The following is a 19,184-nucleotide window of genomic DNA, read 5'->3' on the forward strand; positions in this document are numbered from 1 at the left end:
ATACATTAAATAATATAATTATTATAACAATAAAAAATTATAAATGAGTCTATTTTTTTTTAATTATAAAAATAAATATATCATGTAAATATATATATATATATATATATATATATATATATATATATATATATATATATATATATATTTAAATATTACAATATTGTCTTTAAACTTGTATATAAATAATATATATAATAAATACAATATTAAAAAGAAGAAATATATGAAAGAATATATTAACATGTTCAATACTGTTTCTAATAAATTATACAAGAATAAAATGAAGCACATAAAATGAAACATATTTTAACATATGTACATATATATATATATATATATATATATATATTTTTTTTTTTATGTGTATACATACACATATATAAACACATGCTTGCATATATTAATTTTTTTTTTTATATTTTTTATCCTTTTTTTTTAAGTTTATTTTTTTTATTATTTTGATCAATTAATTTTTTCTTATCATCAGAACTAAAGAATTTCTTAAATCCTTTTTTTGGTTGTAAAATATCTTGTGTTTGTTTTTTTTTATTATCTTCAGGGAAATCATTTATTTTATCGGTATTTTGATTTTGTTCATATGTACTGAATATTTTATTTTGTGAATTTATTTTTTGATACATGTTTTTTTCCATATTATCATTAAAGGAGTAATTTGTTTTTGGTTGAACATTAATATCATTATCTAAATTATTAAATGAGGTATTTCGATCGTTTGAATAAATGTCACTTTTGATTTGTTCATTGTCATTTGGAAAGATAGAAAAACTTCTAAGTTTATTATTTTCATATGCATAAGTTGATGTTTTTAAATTATAATAATCTCCATCATCATATGTAAAGGATTGATCATCATTATTAAAAATATGATTAGAATGTATATTATTTAATGAGAAGGACTGTCGAAAATTATTATTATTATTATTATTATTGTTAGCATCGTCATAATTATTATTATCATATTGTTGTTCTGAATTTGAAGTCATTTCCTTATTTATATAATGTTGTTCCTGTAGGTTTTTATTATTATCATCATCATTATTATCATCATCATCATTATTATCATCATCATTATTATTATTATCATCATCATTATTATCATCATCATTATTATTATCATCATCATTATTATTATCATCATTATTATTATCATCATCATTATTATTATCATCATCATTATTATTATCATCATCATTATTATTATCATCATCATTATTATTATTATCATATGTTGCATATGATTGCTTATTATTTTTTTCTTCTTTTATATAGAACATTGATTTTTTTTGGTCACTTACTTTATTATCGTTTATTAAAGATGGTGAAGACCTATCAATGTCATTCGTAAAATTAGATTCTAAATTATTATTCATCATTTTGTTATTAGTACTATTTTCTTTATATAAATTTAAAAAGTTGTCATTATTAATAATTACTTTTTGGTTATCATTTGAATACATAACATTTGAGATGTTCACATTATTTTTTATTTTATTCTCTGTAAAATTATAATTTAAATGATTAGAAGAAAAATTATTATTTGTATCTCTATAAAATATATTATTATTATTTTTATTATTATTATTATTATTATTATTATTATTATTATTATTATTATTATTATTATATTTATTTTTGTCTGTATTTTTATTATTCTTCAAAAAGTTACTGTTGTTCATTCTAGAAGAAGATAAGAAATCATCTTGACTATCTTCTTGATTATGAATATGATTTTTATTATTAAAAATTTTATTATTTTCTTCTTCATTAAAATTTATCATATCATTATTTTTAAATTGTTCATCTTTTTTATTAAAATGATATGTATTCTTTTTATTTTGATTAGGAAACGAATTATTTTTATCATGCATATGATATTCATAATTATGTTGTTCATCATAATTATATTCATTACTATTCATATTGATAAATGATTTTGTATAATCATAATGTACATTTCTTATATTACTATTAATATTTTCGTTATCATTATTTACATGTTCTTCTTCATTATTTTTTTTTTTTAAATTATGAAAATTTTCTTTAAATGAATTATCCAAATGGATATTATTAGAATGATCCTTTGTATTAAATTTATTGTTAAAAATGTTTTCATTATTAATAATAGGAATATTATTGATAACTTCATTTTTTAGATATTTATCATAATTATACTCTCCTTTTGTTGGTGAATCAGATGGACTAAATGTATTATTTATATTATCATTCGTATAATCATTTGTATTATCCTTTATATTATCATTTGTATTATCCTTTATATTATCCTTTATATTATCCTTTATATTTTCATAATTATCATTATAATGATTACTATTAAACAAATATGTATTCATCTCGTTCATACTCTTTTCATTTATTGTATTGCTTTTTCTAAAAGAGGATGATGGGGGTGTTTTAAATAAATCATCACTTTTGTTTTTTTCTCCTACTTTTTCACTTTGGTGTTCCCTTTCTTGTTCCCTTTCTTGTTCCCTTTCTTGTTCCTTTTCATGTTCTTCTTCATTATGTTGATTATAAAAAATATTCATATTATTAGATGTATTTAAATTACTACCCATTTTCATTACATTACTATTTGTTGTGCTTCCTTTAATATTACTTAAATGAATAAAACCCTCTTCTTCTTCTTCTTCTATATTATTGTGATTCTCATTTCGTTTCAGATATTCTTTATTTACCGTATAATTTTTTTCTTTTTCAATTTCTTGATTATACGTTTCATCATTATTTTCTTCTAAAAAAATGGTTTTGTTATTTATACCTTTATAAGATTGTACATCATTATTATTTTTTATTTTATTAACAAATATATTATTATTTAATTCCTTTTCATGTACATCTCCAGGCCATTCATTTATAGGGACATTATTATGATCCATATGTTTGTCGACAGGACTTTTCATAGTATTATCGTGTTGTATATTATTGAAGCTACTTGATTCTTCTTCATATTCTTTTTTATTATGATCATTATGTGTATTATTATATACATTATGATGTACATTTTGTATGTCTTGTCCTTCATCAAAATTGTTATTATTATTTTTAAAAAAGATATCATCACCTTGATCTGATCCCACAATATTATTATTTTGGTTAACATTTTGAATATCCTTTTTATTAACATTTTTATTGCTAATGTTGTCATTTCTATTATTTTTGGTTGAATTACTTGGTTCCTCATCTACATAAGTATTTCCTTTATTACTATCCATGTTACTACTTAAAGGTACATCCTCTTTTTGATCGTTAAAAATATGTTCACTGAATTCATTTGTTGTAGTACTTTTGTTTTTGTTGAAAGCGTTATTATTTTGTTGATTTAAGCGATCCGCCTGTAGATTCATTTCATCAGATTTATTTGTGTGTACATGAGATTCATCTATATTAGCTTTAACAAAATGGTTATCATTATTATTACTATTATTTAAATGATTATTTCTTGATGAATAAATGGATGATTGATCTTGTTGTCTATTTTTAAGAATACTTTCTATTACTTTCAATTTCCTTTCCTTATCTAATCTAACACATAATGCTTTTTGAATTTCTTGAAGAATACATAACCTTGCATTCATAATAACATTATTTTTTTCTTTATTACATAATTCTTGATATTCTCTTTTTAAATTAACTTCTGTTAATATTAAATTATTTATAGAATTAAATGTTTTTGTTTTAAGATTCATTAATTCTTCATAACTTAGAACTTCATATTCTTCTTTTAATTTTTTATAAAAGCTTTCATCGACTTTATCATTATTTAAGTTGGAAAGTTTATTATCTAAATGTTTGTTACTATCTTCAACATTGTTATTGTAACTATTATTATTATTGTAAATATTATTATTATTGTAAATATTATTATTATTGTAACTATTATTATTATTGTAAATATTATTATTATTGTAAATATTATTATTATTATTGTAAATATTATTATTATTGTAAATATTATTATTATTGTTTATGTTGTTATAACTTTTTAATTTACCTTGAAATTTATCTATATCATCTTTATACGTGGAAAACACATTATTTGTTATATTATTAGAATTGGGAAGATTGCTATTATCATTATTAACATTTTTATTTATATGGTTAGCTGAATTATTATATATATTATTTTCATTTGATTGCATAAAATGGTTTGCATTTTTTTTAGGTTCATATTTATATGTCTTCTCATCATGTTGATCACAATTAAAATGTTTATCTTTTTCAAAGGATGTACATTTATTATTATTTTGATTACAATTGAGGTTAGATTTGTTGGGTTGTACATTATAATAATAATGATTATTAGTTCTGGTGTTATAAACCATATTACTATTATTATTATTATTATTATTATTATTGTTGACATGTTTAAAATTTGTATCAGTTGTTTTATTTTTTGTGTTTGTGTTTGTGTTTGTTTGGTTTATATTATTATTATTATTGTTATTTTTATTAATATTTATATCCTCTATAATTTGAGGATATATATAATTAGTTTCCTTCTTTTTCTTTTCTTTAATACGATCTACCTCGTTAAGTAACATTTGTTTCGCCTTAAACAATCTCTTAAAATGATTATTATGTCTTTTTTTAATATCTGGACTTATATGTATACCTAATTTATCAGGATGCCATTTCTTTGATAAATTTGAAAAGGCTTGTTTAATTTCCGATATGGAAGAATTTTTATTAATATTTAAAACTTGAAAGGATGTAGCATTTATTTGAGCTTTTAATTTTTCTTCTTTTTCATCAGGTTTTATATTACATTTTAAACACATATTTTTATAAATCAACAATGCATTATCATATTCAAGTAAATATTCATATGCTTGTATTTGTGTATCAAATGCATTAACATATTTAGGTATATATTTTAAACAATTATTACAATTTTCAATAACATCCATCCATTTATTAAGATGCATTAATGTCCTTGCTCTATTATAATATAATTTACCTATATTCTCATTCATTGATTTGCCTACTTTAACCGATTCAGATAATTTTATTTGTTTTTCTAATGCTTCCGTATATAAATCATATGCTATATTATAATTTGAATTCTTATAATTCTCAGCTCCTTTACCAGCGATATCTAATATATAACCAGATATTAAATCTACTCGTATATCTTCATTTTCTATATAATCTAAAGGTGTTTTATTTATATTGTTTTTTTCAAATATATAATTATAATGTTTTCCAGATAATTTTAATATCTTTAAAACATCCAAATTTTTCTTTTGTAATACATAATGATATATATTGTCTCCATTAAATACATTTATAGGTTCTTTACTAAAATTCAAATACATTCTATAAACAAATCGTTTTAATTGTTCATTTGAACAATAAAATATTGGATGTTTCATTTTGTAATTTACCATCTTCAATTGATCTAAATTTAATGGTTGCTTAGCAACACAACTATTAATACAATGCTCCCTATTATTATTATTATTATTATTATTATTATTATTGTTCATATTTTCACAAAATTTATATTCTTCTGGTACATTACCATTAAGCAACAGGTTAATCAATTTAATCTCCCTAACAAAAGAACCATCTGTTATTTTGATTTTAGTATCGAACAAGCTACAATCAAAAAATTTTATAAATAAGGATTTCTTTATAATTCTTAACCATCTATAATTATCACATTTTAAACATGATATAAATATTTTATATAAATTTATTATATTCATATTTTTAAATATTAATAATAAAATAACTGGATTAATAACAGATATTCTTTCTTTATTCTTATCAAATTCATTATTTTCTAATTGTCTTATGACTTCCTTTTCTAAGATTTTTTGTGATATATTATCACATCTTTCTTTTTTTAAACATAAATGAATATGTAAAAACTTCGATTCTACAAGACAAAACTCTTGTAAAAGTTTTAAAATCTTTTTATGATTACATATATCTTCATTTTCTAAAATAAAAGTAGAAAGATAGGAACCATAAATTACAGATTTCGTTTGATCATCATATTTTTCGATATTCTTATCGTATGTCATTCTAGAACTTTTTATTTTTAATATAAATTCATCCACAATATTATATTCAATGGAATCACTACATCCATATTGAAATGGAAGTTCATTTAAAAAAATATCTTGTTCTGTGTAATTCGTATAATTCTTTGTCTTTACGTCATGATAAGAATTATCACAAATGTAATTATTACTATTATTATTATTATTATTATTACATGTATTATTCATATTAGTCACTTCAGTTGCATTCTCCTTATAGACCCCATTAAATGAAGTAGAAATATTATTATTACTTAATGGAACATTCTGATTATTTTCAAGATTCGAATCTGTCTTGTTTTCTACATTTGGTGTTGTTACATCACAAGGAACAGCATGATCCATATATTCATTCTGTAACTTTTTAGATAAATCATTCAAGTTTTCAAATTTTTTTATTTCAGAATTTTTTTTTTCTATTTCACCTTTCAATCTTTCGACTTCTTTTTTTAATACATCATTTTGTGATTTCGTATCAATTAATTCTTTCGCAAAGTTTTTGTCAAATTTATTAATTAAATTACTTAATTCATTTTCAAAGGTTGATAAGGTTAATTTCATTTCTTCGTTTTGTTCTTTTAATTTGGATATATCTTTTTCATATGATTGCATTTTATTTTTATTATTAGTATTTATATTTTCTAAATTTATAATTTTTTCTTTTAAATTTTTTGTAAGTACAACATAGTCGTATAATTTCCCTTCTAATTTGGATCCTTGTTTTTCTTCATTATATATTGTATATTCTAATATTTCTACAATTTTTTTTAATTTGTACATTCTTTTTTTCGTTGGATTTTTTAAAAACTTTATATTTTTTTGCATACCATCATTAATTTTCTCTTTTTCTAAATGTGCATCCCATTCGAAAGAGCATGAACTATCAAGACTAATGTTGCTTTCTGATTTATCTTTTGAATATGTAGTATATTTTTTATCATAATCTTGCTGATTCATAGAATCGTTATTTAAATCTTCACTTTGTAAATTATTCATATTATTTGTATTATTCATATTATTCATACTATGAATCCTTTTCATATTATCCATATTATTCATACTATTGTTTATTTTTTTATTGTGGCTACTACTTATATCACTAGTCCCCTTTTCATTGTCAGAGAGAGTTGTTTTTTTCTTATTTTTCTTTCTTTTTTGTTTTCTTATATTCTTATTTTTTATATAATTATCACTCAAATTGTTAAACACATTACTTGTTTCGTTAACATCAGCATATTCACAATTGTTTTCCTTGACATGACTAAATTCGTTTGCATAGTAATTTTGATTACTATTAGTGTTATCACTTGTTTTTACATTATTATTATTATTATTATTATAATTATGGTGATTTTCAAAATTTTGATTATTATTACGATCAGAATTATTATTGTTACCATATATTTTGTGATATATATTATTATGATAATCATTATTCGTTTTATGTATATCTCCCTTTTCATCATAATTAATATGAACATAAGCATTTTCATCCTCATCGATATTCTTATGCACATCTTGATGTATATTTTGATTTATATCTTTGTGATTCTTATTCTCGTTTCTCTTTTTATTAATTTTTTTATTAATATAATTATTCTTTACATTCTGATTGTCCATCATATTTGCTGAGGCACTTTTCTTAAGAATATTTCTTTTATGATTATAAATAGCATCATCATAATATTCATTATATATATTTTCTTCATCTATATTAGAAGATATTTTTTGTTCATGATTTATATTATGTTCTCTACCATAACTTTTACTCAAGAGATTTTTCTTTTTTTGTGTTAAATAATGAGGAGATGTATTTGTTTTTTCTCTTGTTGATGAAGTGCGTACAGTGGGTTGTTGTAAATATTTTTCTGGTACTTTTCTTTTACTATTCACATCATAATTATATTTATCATTATTATATTCATTACTATTATTTTCATATTTTTTATCAAAGTTAGAAAACACATCATTGAAATATTTAAACTTTTTCTTATCAGTTTTTTCTTCTGTAAATATATCATAATATGAATATATATTTGAATATATATCATAATAATCAGAATTATAATTTTTTAAATTCACTTTATTTTTTTTATTAGATTTATCTAAATCGTTATAAAAATAAGAATTCTTATAATCTCCATCATCAACATCTATATGATTATTTTTTTTATTTATAGGAAAATTATTATTTTTATGACGATATGGATCATTCTCTGCATCATCATTGTCATCCTCTTCATCCTCTTCATCATCATCATCTTCATCTTCATCATCATCGTCGTCATCTTCATCGTCGTCATCTTCATCGTCGTCTTCTTCATCATCATCATCATCATCATCATCATCAACATCGTCTTCCTCTACATCATCATCGTCATCCTGTTCATCTTCGTCATCATAATGATGATCACTATTAGTACTATTCATTTTCTTTTTATTAAAATGTTCATTTCTTTTCTTTTTCAAAAGATTCTTTTTTCGACTCGGTTTATTGTTACTAGAGCTTTTATCAGAATGTCCATCATTTAAATTGTTATAACCACTATATTTAAGGTCATTCATATATTTGAATATTTTCTTATTACCTTCAGAATAATTATAGACATTGTTATTATCTTTGTACATATTTTTTTTTTTTAAATTCCGATTAAAAGAATGTCTACCGCTTTTATTAATGCTATTCTTTTTATCATTCATTATTCTAACAATTTAATTTAATATTGTGTAAAACAAAAAAGTGAAAAAAAAAGTAAATATATAAATATATAAATAAATATATATATATATATATATATATATATATATATATGTAGTTGAATTGGGTTTGTATAAGGTATATATATATATATATATATATGTATATATTTTAAAGGGGAACTATTACAATTTAACATTAATCAGGTATTTCTTTTATTTTCTTTTATTTTATATTCATTTCTTCCCTTTTTCTTTTTTCTTTTTCTTTTTTTTTTTTGTTCTTATTTTTATTTTCCTCCAGAGTCATGCATATGAACTTATATATTTGTATATTTATATATAATAATATTGTTATTATTTTATTTTATTATTATTTTGTTTTTCCCTTAATATTTTCAAGAAGAAAAATTAAATCATTTTTCAAAAATGAAAAATAAAATAAAATAAAATAAAGGAATAAATGACAGAAATAATAAAAATAAATGATATATAACAATATATGTATACTTATAATATATGTGTGTTATATGTACTTATATATATATATATATATATATATATATATATATGGTTCGTATAATAAGAAATAAAGTAAAATAAAAAATACGGATATATATAAAATATATATATATATGTATATATATATAAATAAATACCATATAAATAAAAATTATAGTAGGAAAACTTTTCTTTTCAATAATACAAATCAAAAATAATATTAAGGCAAGACAAAAAAAAAAAAAAAAGAAAGGAAGGAAGGGGAATGATAAAAAAAAAAAAAAAAAAAAATTTATATTGTAAAATATTAATTATAAATAAATATATGTATATATAATAAACATTAGATTATATTATATAATAATAATAATATAAAAGGTACAAATGCATGCGTTCAAATAAGAAAAATAAAATATACACAAAACATAGATGGGAAAATATTTTTAATACATATGTGTTTTATATAAAGATACATAATAAATATATTCATATATATATAATGATGAATATAAATAATACATATTGTTTTATATACAAATAATTCATATATAAACTAATACATAAATACATACATAAATACATACATACATACATAAATACATACATACATACATACATATATATATATATATTATCATCTTTATATTTTTACGCTTTTTATGTATTGTATATGTACATTTATATATTAATAAAAGAAAAAAAAAAAAAAAAAATACATCTCTCTTGATTTATGTCGCCTTATTATAAATATAAAAGGGGGTGTTAATAAATGAAAAATAAAACGATATAATAAAAGATATTTCTCATTACATAACATATATATATATATATATATATATAATTATAGTTTTAAAAAAATATAAAATTATAATATTTATATAGCTGCAAAAAAAAAAAAAAAAACCACAATTTTGTAATAAGTAATATTATACTTATTTATTTTGTTTATATTATAATATATATAATAAGGATATGAAAATAAATATTAGATTTTATTATCATTTTATAATATATAAAAATATATTCTTTTTTTTTTTTTTTTTTTTAAATATTCAAATAAATATATATATATATATATTTAATTTTTTGGATTTATGAACTCGTGAATTTTTTTCATATAAAAAAAAAAATATATATTTGATGATAATAAAAAACCTAAAAAAAAAATACTTATTTTATTTTATTTTATATTTTTTTATATATATTAAAAAATAATAAATACAAAACATTCGTCGTCTTAAAAGGTTTAATATTTAAATATTATTATTATTATGATGTTTTCAAAATAAAAATAAAAAATATATAAATAAAAAGATATTTCTAAAGAAATAAAAATTATAAAAAATGAGGAATATAAAATAAATAAAAATATATTTTTATTTATAATATTATATTAATATATATATATTTAATATACATGTATATATATAATAATATATGTTCTTCCATAATTATATATTTATAATAATTATATAAAAAAAAATATAAATAAATATATAAAACGATACAAAAAATATATATTTATTTTATTATTATATATATATATATATATATATATATAATAAATATGTATTTTATTTATTATTTTCTTCTTTTTATAATTACGACACTTACAAATATATTTATATATTATATATTTATATAAATGTTTAATTGTTTTATTTTTTTCTTAAAAATTATGCTTTATATAAAAAATAACTGTAAATGAGAAATATATATAAAAATTATATATAATGGTATGCTTAAAAAAATATAAATATAATTATATTTATATATATTAAAAATAACATATAGTTTGTATTCCTAAAATATTATAATATATATATATTTATTTATATATAAGGTTCTTTTATTTCTATATATTTCATAAAACGAAATTATCATTTTATATAAAATTTCAAATTTATTAAAAAAAATATAAATATATTTTAAGAACTTCATAATATTTTTACGTATATATGGAAAAAAAAAAAAAAAAAAAAAAAAAGTTCCCTATACATATACATATATATATATATATATATATATGTGATATATAGAAAGACACAATTTAAACATTTTTTTTTTTTTTTTTTTTTTTTTTATTTATTTAATAGTTTTTCATTCAATGTGCTAATAATTTGTTTTTCCATTTTTTGTAAAATAATAATTTGTTCTTCATCATATACCTTTTCAGATTTATTTTTGTAGAGTTCAACTATTTGTTCTATATGATTTTTATTTAAATTTAAAGATCGATTGTGATCAGAAAAATATATATTTTCATTGTTATAAAAATCATTATATTTTTCTCTTTTCTCATATTTACAAAAATTACAAATACATGTTTTTATATTTGTTGGATCTATGATGGTCATCATATTATTATTAATATTTTCTCTTTTTTTATTCATTTGTATTATGATATTATTTTGTGCTTGTCCGATTTCAGAAGATGAAAAGGTATATTTATTCAAAAGTTTATTTATATTATCATCAATTAAATGATAGTTAGTTTCGATAAGATCTATATATTTCTTGCCAAAAATATGAATAAAATTATTCCTTACATATGCTCTATTCTTTATCATTAATTTATTAGAACAATAAAGAATATTTCTAATACATCTCATAGTTTCGTTGTCTTTTTTATTTTTTTCATTTTCGAAAAATAAAAATAAATTTGAATCTATACATAAAGATAATAGTATTTTTAAAACCTTATGGATATTTTCATTCCTTAGCATGGAACATATGCATATATGTGCCTTTTCTTCTTTTTTATTTCTACAAAAAAAAAAAAAGGTCAAAAATAATATTAATGAAAAATATATATGTAACAATATGATTGTTATATATATAAGTCCATATCAATGCGCATATATTACAATATATATATATATATATATATATATAATGCATATATTTCAATTATTTTTCTACGTACTTACAATAACAAAAAATAGATGTATCTTTTTTGATTTATGATTTCGTTCCTTGTATTTATATCCAGGAGATTAACTAATAAATAAACATGCACATTGAAATATATAAATATTATATATATACAAATATGTGTATATATTTATGTATGAGTATATTTTTCTTTTCAGCGTGTAATTAAATGTGCAAAAAATTGAAAGTATATGATACGTAAGTATAAATATATATATATATATATATATATTTATTTATTTGTTTATATTTTTATTTTTTTGTGTTGTGATTACCCCTCGTACTAAATAAGTTTAAGAAAATACGAAGTTTTTTAGAATCTTCATTATGTAGAGACATTATTGTGAGAAAAATTGAGATGAAGGAAAAAAAAATATATGTATCTTATTTTATATTTGTAAATAAGATATTATTGTTTGTTTATTTATTTCTTTTTTTAACTGACAGAGGGTAAAATAAGTTATATGTACTTTTCACCTTATAAAAATGACATAAGTTATATTATATATATATATATATATATATAATATATGAATTGTCGAAAAAGAAGTAGAAAGAAACTGTTTACACATATTAAAAGAATATCAACATTATAAAAAATATATTAAATATATTAAATATATATAATATATTTATTCCGTTGTAAAATGTATTATATTTTTATTTTCTTTTGTTTTTGTATCCTATGGAAACAGCCACGTTAAAAGAATTTACAAAAATAAATATATATATATATATATATATATATATATATATATATATATATCCTTCTTTTTTTTTTTTTTTTAAAGAGGAAAACCATATTATCCTTTTGAATATAATAAAAATGTTTTATTTAAAATTTTTAAGACGAAATATTCTTTTATAGTAATTAAAAAAAATAAAACATTTAAATATAATATATATATATATATATATTTATATATATGCTTCTCCCAATTTTTATGTGTATAAAATTTTATATTTATTTTTGCATGAACAGTTCATATTTTTTTTTTATTTTTTTTTCTTTTAATAAATCATTGTGTGTAGAATTAGGACAACAAAATGTACCCCTTCGGATTTGATAAAATATATAGAATATATGTAAATATATATATTTATTTGTTTATATACCTTTTTGTAAGAAAATGTCTACATGGATAAATAAAAAGTTAATATCTTTTTCTGAAAAGGTTATTGAAAATGTGATCGACTCCTTTACAAATAAGAATACACCCATAGATAATATACAGAATATGCAAGGGGTATAAAAAGAAAAATGAAAATAAATGAATAAATAAATAAATATATATATATATATTTATATGTATATATTTTATTTTATTTTATTTTTATATTACATCAATTTACACATTTTGTTTCCTCCCCATTTTACAGACCCAGCTTGGGAAAATTATCAACAAAGTTATTTCTTCCAAATACTTTTTTAAAAATGATGATATATGTTATAATAAAAACAATTTAGATTTTAAATGGTACCTTAAGAAAGATAGGAAGAAAAGTAGAAAAACCAGAAAAAAGAAAAAAAAAAGGAAAAGAAAAATGATAATGATGAAAAGGGGTGTAGAAAATGTCAAGAATGCTGATAGTAATAATAATGATGTGTGTCATAATCAGAATAATAATAGTTTTAATGATCCTTTAGTTAGTAAAAATACAAATTATAATAATTTATATACAAATAATAATGAGAACAATATGAAGGAAAGTACGTTTTTAAAAATTGATGAATCATATTTATCGACATCGTATATTTTAAATGGAAAATTTGTTAGTGGTAATAATATTTTAGGTAGTAGAAATGATTTGAATGAAAAGAAATATATAAATATAAAAAGAACTAATAGTCATAACGACACATCATCCTTATCAATATCTCAAAATAATTTTAGGAAAATAAAAAAGAAAAAGGGTGCATCGTCCATAAATTCATATGACGCATCGTCTCCAAATGTGTCACCTCCGTCAATGTATTCTTCAGAAAATTTATCATATAATGAGAAGAGGCATAATAATAATAATAATAATGATAGAAATATTAAAAGTTATAATTATAGTAGTAGCAACATCAACAACAGTTGTAGTAGTACTAGTAGTGTTAGTAGTAGTGTTAGTAGTGTTCGTAGTAGTAGTAATAGTAGCTGTAGTAGTGTTACATGCAGTGGTAGCTCTCTAAATATTTATAACAGAAACACATCTTCGCATGGTTCACATAATCAATTTTGTGGTAGTATGTCATCTTATGAAAAGGATAAAAAAAAGAACAGATTGGATAATGAGAATAAAATGCAAAATAAAAACATTTTAAATAAAAAAAAAAAAATATATAAAAATAAAAAGATGCCTAAAACTATAGATGGTAATGATACGTCCTTATTATTATCATCATCTTCTTCATCTAGTAATACAAAGGTGTCGTTTGATAATAATGAGAATTATGGAATAATTAAAGAATTCAGTCTTTGTAAAATAAATTTATTTATAAAAGAGGCGAAATTATTATTTTTTAACAAAAATATAAGTATTAGTGATGTAAGTCTTTATGTAACTACTATCATGGAAGATAAGAAATATATTGGGAAATTAAGAAAATTAAGTTCAAGAACTTTACCTATGAATAATTTAATTATCAATGAATATATAAATCATAATATAAAAGATATATATACAGATATTATTATAAATATAAGATATAAAAATAGGAAGAAAGAAAAAGAAGATATCATTTTAGGAAGAGCAATAATTCCATTGTTTCTTATATTGAATACTTATAAATGGAAAATTAAGAAGATTAAAAATAAAATAAGATATTGTACAAAATGTTTTTTATGGTTACATATATTTCCATGTAATAATAAATTATTTAATTATAAATTTTTTAAACCTGTAGAAGGTTTTGAAGAATATGGTATGTTAAATCCTTTGTATACATTAGGTTTTCTGAATATTCAAATAAAGATAATATTTAAGAGAAATCCATTGTTTCTAACATTTTTGAGTAATATTAGGAAACCATTATTTTATTATAAGTTACCTGTACAATTTGAACCATTATATTGTCAATATTATAGTGAGAATTTATATGTATATGCGAAAAACATTCCTTTATGGATATATAAATTTTTTTATATCTTTCATTACAAAAGATTAGAAGTGATATCATTAAATTGTTATGATTACATATGTATTTTGATTTTCTGGTTATTTTTTTTTGATCTTGTAGTGCTATCACCTTTTTGTTTAATATTTATTCATTTATTTTTTTGTATCTTTTTTATTTCTTTATCATATAAGTATGGGAAATTTGTACCTCCATATTATAAGAAGAAGAATTTGTTTTATAATTTTCGTCCTATTCGAGTAAGCCGAGTAAGTAGACGTAACTGTGATTATACAAAGAGGAGGATAGAGACAACAAACTTTATTTTGAATGATCAGAAAAATGTGGAGATATATAATAGGGAGAAGAAGTTGGATCTTTTGGATGATAACAATGTAGATGCTAATTATTGTAAGCATCCATATTGTAGTGAGGAGAATAATATGGATAAGTTACATAAGGATGAAAGGGATATTAATAAAGGGGTTGATAAAAATATTATTAAGGGTAAGAATGTGATAACACGAGGTGGTGGTTTGAATATATATGACGCATGTAAGATGTTTATAAAAGGAGACACTGTGATGAAAGCTAATATTATAAATGACAACATTGTTTATGAAAATTTTATAAAGGGTGGTATAAAGAAAAATGATGTAATGATGGATAGTGAAGAAGATAAGGAAATAAATGCGGTGTATATAAATAATAAAAATGTAGATAATAATAATAATAAAACTCCTGTTAGTTGCCCCGATTGTGATGATCATAATAATTTTAATGTGCATGCAAGCAAAGAGGAAAATAATTCAACTTCCAATAGGATGATTTTACAAAGTGTTTGTAGTGAGAATAGTTTAAAGGAAACCATGGGAAATCAATCCATGGGAAATAATAGTAAGATCAATAATGAGAATAATAATGATGCTAATAGTGTGGAGAAAAGAAATATATTATTGAACTTATCTAGTAGTAAGAACAATGGTAATGTTACATCATGCTTATGTGAAAATTTACTTATATATAATCAAGATAAAATTCAAAGGAAGAAAAAGGTGCCATATATAAATAAGGAAAGGGATAATAAGGATCATTTAGATGAAAGGGATATGTATATATGTAATGATGATAGTAGTGTGATTACTTCTAGTGAGAAAGGTGTGAATAAAGAAAGGATTCATATGAATAAGGAGAAGTTAAATTATAATGGGTCTATGGAATGTAGCAGTGTATGTGTAGAAAAAAATAACATGAGTTATATTGCTAGGAGGATACAAAATATGATGTATGATACAAAGGAAAAGATGAAACTGGATCAAATACATATGAATAAGCATATGAGTGGATTTATGAAGCTTTTTAACGTGAAAAATGTAGAGAATGAAAAAGAGAATGGTATAGATAAATATCATGATAAAGGAGAGAGCGACAAGCAGGTGCCTTCCTTTGTGGATTCCTACAAATTAATGATTAGTCAAGAGGCGGCATTTGAAGAAGGAGAATTTGATGAAGAGGATGAAGAAGAGGAAGAACAAGGACAAGGACAAGGACAAGGACAAGGACAAGTACAAGTACAAGTACAAGTACAAGGACAAGGACAAGGACAAGGACAAGGACAAGTACAAGGACAAGTACAAGGACAAGGGCAAGGACAAGTACAAGTACAAGGACAAGTACAAGGACAAGTACAAGGACAAGGACAAATACAAGGACAAGTACAAGGACAAGATGAGGAATCCAAAAAAATGAGTAGAATGATACATATTAAGAAAAGGGAAAATATTATAAATATTGAGAGCGAGAATATTTTAAGTACTGGTGGAAAAAAGAATGAATATATTATTAAGGATAGTATGAATAATACAGAATATATAGATGATATAATATATTATAATTCTTGTGATAATATATTAGAAGAAAATAAATCTGAATATAATACAAGTATGAATGAACGTGTTATGGATAATAAAAAAGAAGTAAATAAAAGATCTAATAATTTCTTTTTCTCATATAATAATAATAATAATAACAATAATAATAGCAAACATGAGAGCATGTGGAGAAATTTATTAGGTATACCATCAAGTAATATAGAAACTGTAGATTTGAATTCAAATAATTGTACGGAAATAAAAAATAGTAATAGAAAATTCAATATTATAGATACATATGCAAATAATACAATGCAAGATAAAAGTAATATAAATGATTTAAGAAAGAAATATCCTTATATGCCTTTTGTTAAATCCCCATTCCACAATTTTTATTTATATATGAATACGGATGATAATAAGAATATATCTATTTTTTCAAATAATGTAGAAGTACCAAATGTGCATGTTATATTAAATAGATTCATAACGTTGATAACCTGGACGCAACATATTTCTGGGATCTTTACAATGGTTTATGAAAAAATAAAATATGCATTTAATTGGGAGTTCAGTTTTTATACCTTAGTAAATATATTAATTTTATTTTTGATATGTTATAGTATATCATTCATAATATACATGTTTTCTTATATACCATTTGTTTTTTTTCGTTTTTTATTTTTCGTGACGTGTTCGTATTTTATTATAAGAAGCTATGAACTTACTGAAGATGGAAATAGAGCATGTTTGTATTATAAGAAGAGGAAAATTCATTTTCAGAAACATAGAAAACTTAGTTTGGCAGGTGGTTTGTTTGAAATATATAAATGGAAGAATATAATAAGAATAATAAAAAAAACGTTAAAGAAAAAGGATACAAATATATTTAAATATATATTTTTAACTTGTGCTTTCAAAATATATAAGTTGTTTAAAATAATATTTGAGAATATATTATTGTATATATTATTTATATTATTTTTTATAAAAAATTGGTATACTCGATTGTTAATATTAAAAGATATAGAGCATATGCAGATAGCAAAATTGCAGGGATTCAAAAATTTATATTTTTTTATTCACAATCGAATAATAAAGAGAGAACAGAAAAATGTTATGAGTAATACATCGTCTAACGAAATAAATAATAGGAAGAGTAGTGTTATAAAAATAGTAAATATTGAAGATATGGAAAAAAAGGAGGATAATATGAATAAAGGTGATAATAATATTGATAAAAACGATGATATTCTGGATGTAAATAATGTGGATATTAATATAAATAATGATAATATGAATACAAATAATGATAATATGAATACAAATAATGAATATGAAATAATAAAGAGAAGGAATCAAAATAATATGTTAGATGCTAAACGTAAATCTCTTAAAAGTTTTATGTATGAGAATTATAAGAATCTTGAATCATATGTATATTCTAGTAGCGATAAAGAAGCAGTGAGTATAATTAATGAGGACGACATAATAGATGAGGAAGAGGAAGGGAATCACCAAAAAGAAAAATTAAATAAAGATAATATAAATGTAGATAAGAATATAAATTCTTATCAGGACATCCATATTGATCAAGAAATACAACCATGTGATGATGAAAATGATGACAAATTGTCGTTGAGCCAAGTTACAGATAATGGTGCTATGAACGTAAATGTGGATATATTCTTACATTACTATTTTAAAAAGAGGAAATATGATTTGTTTAACAATTTTATAAATATTAACAGAAATCATATGTGTAAGTGAAAAAAAAAATATATATACATAGCAGAATGTATATATGTACATATATATATATATGATATATATATATATTTTTTTTTTTTTTTTTTTTTTTTTTTTTTTTTTTTTTTTTTTTTTAAATAAAATTAATGAATTTTTTTTTTTTTTTTTAAATATAAATAAAAAAAGAAAAAAATTTAATTTTATAAAAAATATAAAAATAGATAAAATTTTTTATAA

General features: G+C 20.3%; 3 protein-coding genes across 3 annotated transcripts in view; 1 reads left to right on the forward strand and 2 right to left on the reverse strand.

The window, feature by feature from the left end:
- Positions 1 to 425: 425 nt before the first annotated feature.
- PRSY57_1140500 (hypothetical protein) lies at positions 426 to 8,792 on the reverse strand (the record flags this gene model as incomplete). Its single annotated transcript, XM_012908364.2, has 1 exon — positions 426 to 8,792. One exon carries the CDS (start codon positions 8,790 to 8,792, stop codon positions 426 to 428), a length of 8,367 nt encoding a protein of 2,788 aa, XP_012763818.2.
- Positions 8,793 to 11,371: 2,579 nt separating this feature from the next.
- On the reverse strand, positions 11,372 to 12,563 carry PRSY57_1140600 (hypothetical protein; the record flags this gene model as incomplete). The annotated part of the gene is made up of 3 exons (XM_012908365.2): positions 11,372 to 12,056; positions 12,221 to 12,290; positions 12,500 to 12,563. The coding sequence occupies 3 exons, from the start codon at positions 12,561 to 12,563 to the stop codon at positions 11,372 to 11,374; spliced, it is 819 nt and encodes a 272-aa protein (XP_012763819.1).
- Positions 12,564 to 13,354: 791 nt separating this feature from the next.
- The window catches only part of PRSY57_1140700 (putative membrane protein), a gene marked incomplete at both ends in the record, with an annotated part of 6,309 nt that continues 479 nt past the window's right edge, over positions 13,355 to 19,184 (forward strand). The window contains 2 exons of the mRNA XM_012908366.2: positions 13,355 to 13,471; positions 13,605 to 18,960. Of these exons, the coding sequence (XP_012763820.2) occupies positions 13,355 to 13,471; positions 13,605 to 18,960 (5,473 nt within the window). The remainder of the gene's footprint in view (positions 13,472 to 13,604; positions 18,961 to 19,184) is intronic.

The sequence above is a fragment of the Plasmodium reichenowi genome, chromosome 11 (assembly GCF_001601855.1).
Source record: "Plasmodium reichenowi strain SY57 chromosome 11, whole genome shotgun sequence".
NCBI classification, from domain to species: domain Eukaryota; phylum Apicomplexa; class Aconoidasida; order Haemosporida; family Plasmodiidae; genus Plasmodium; species Plasmodium reichenowi.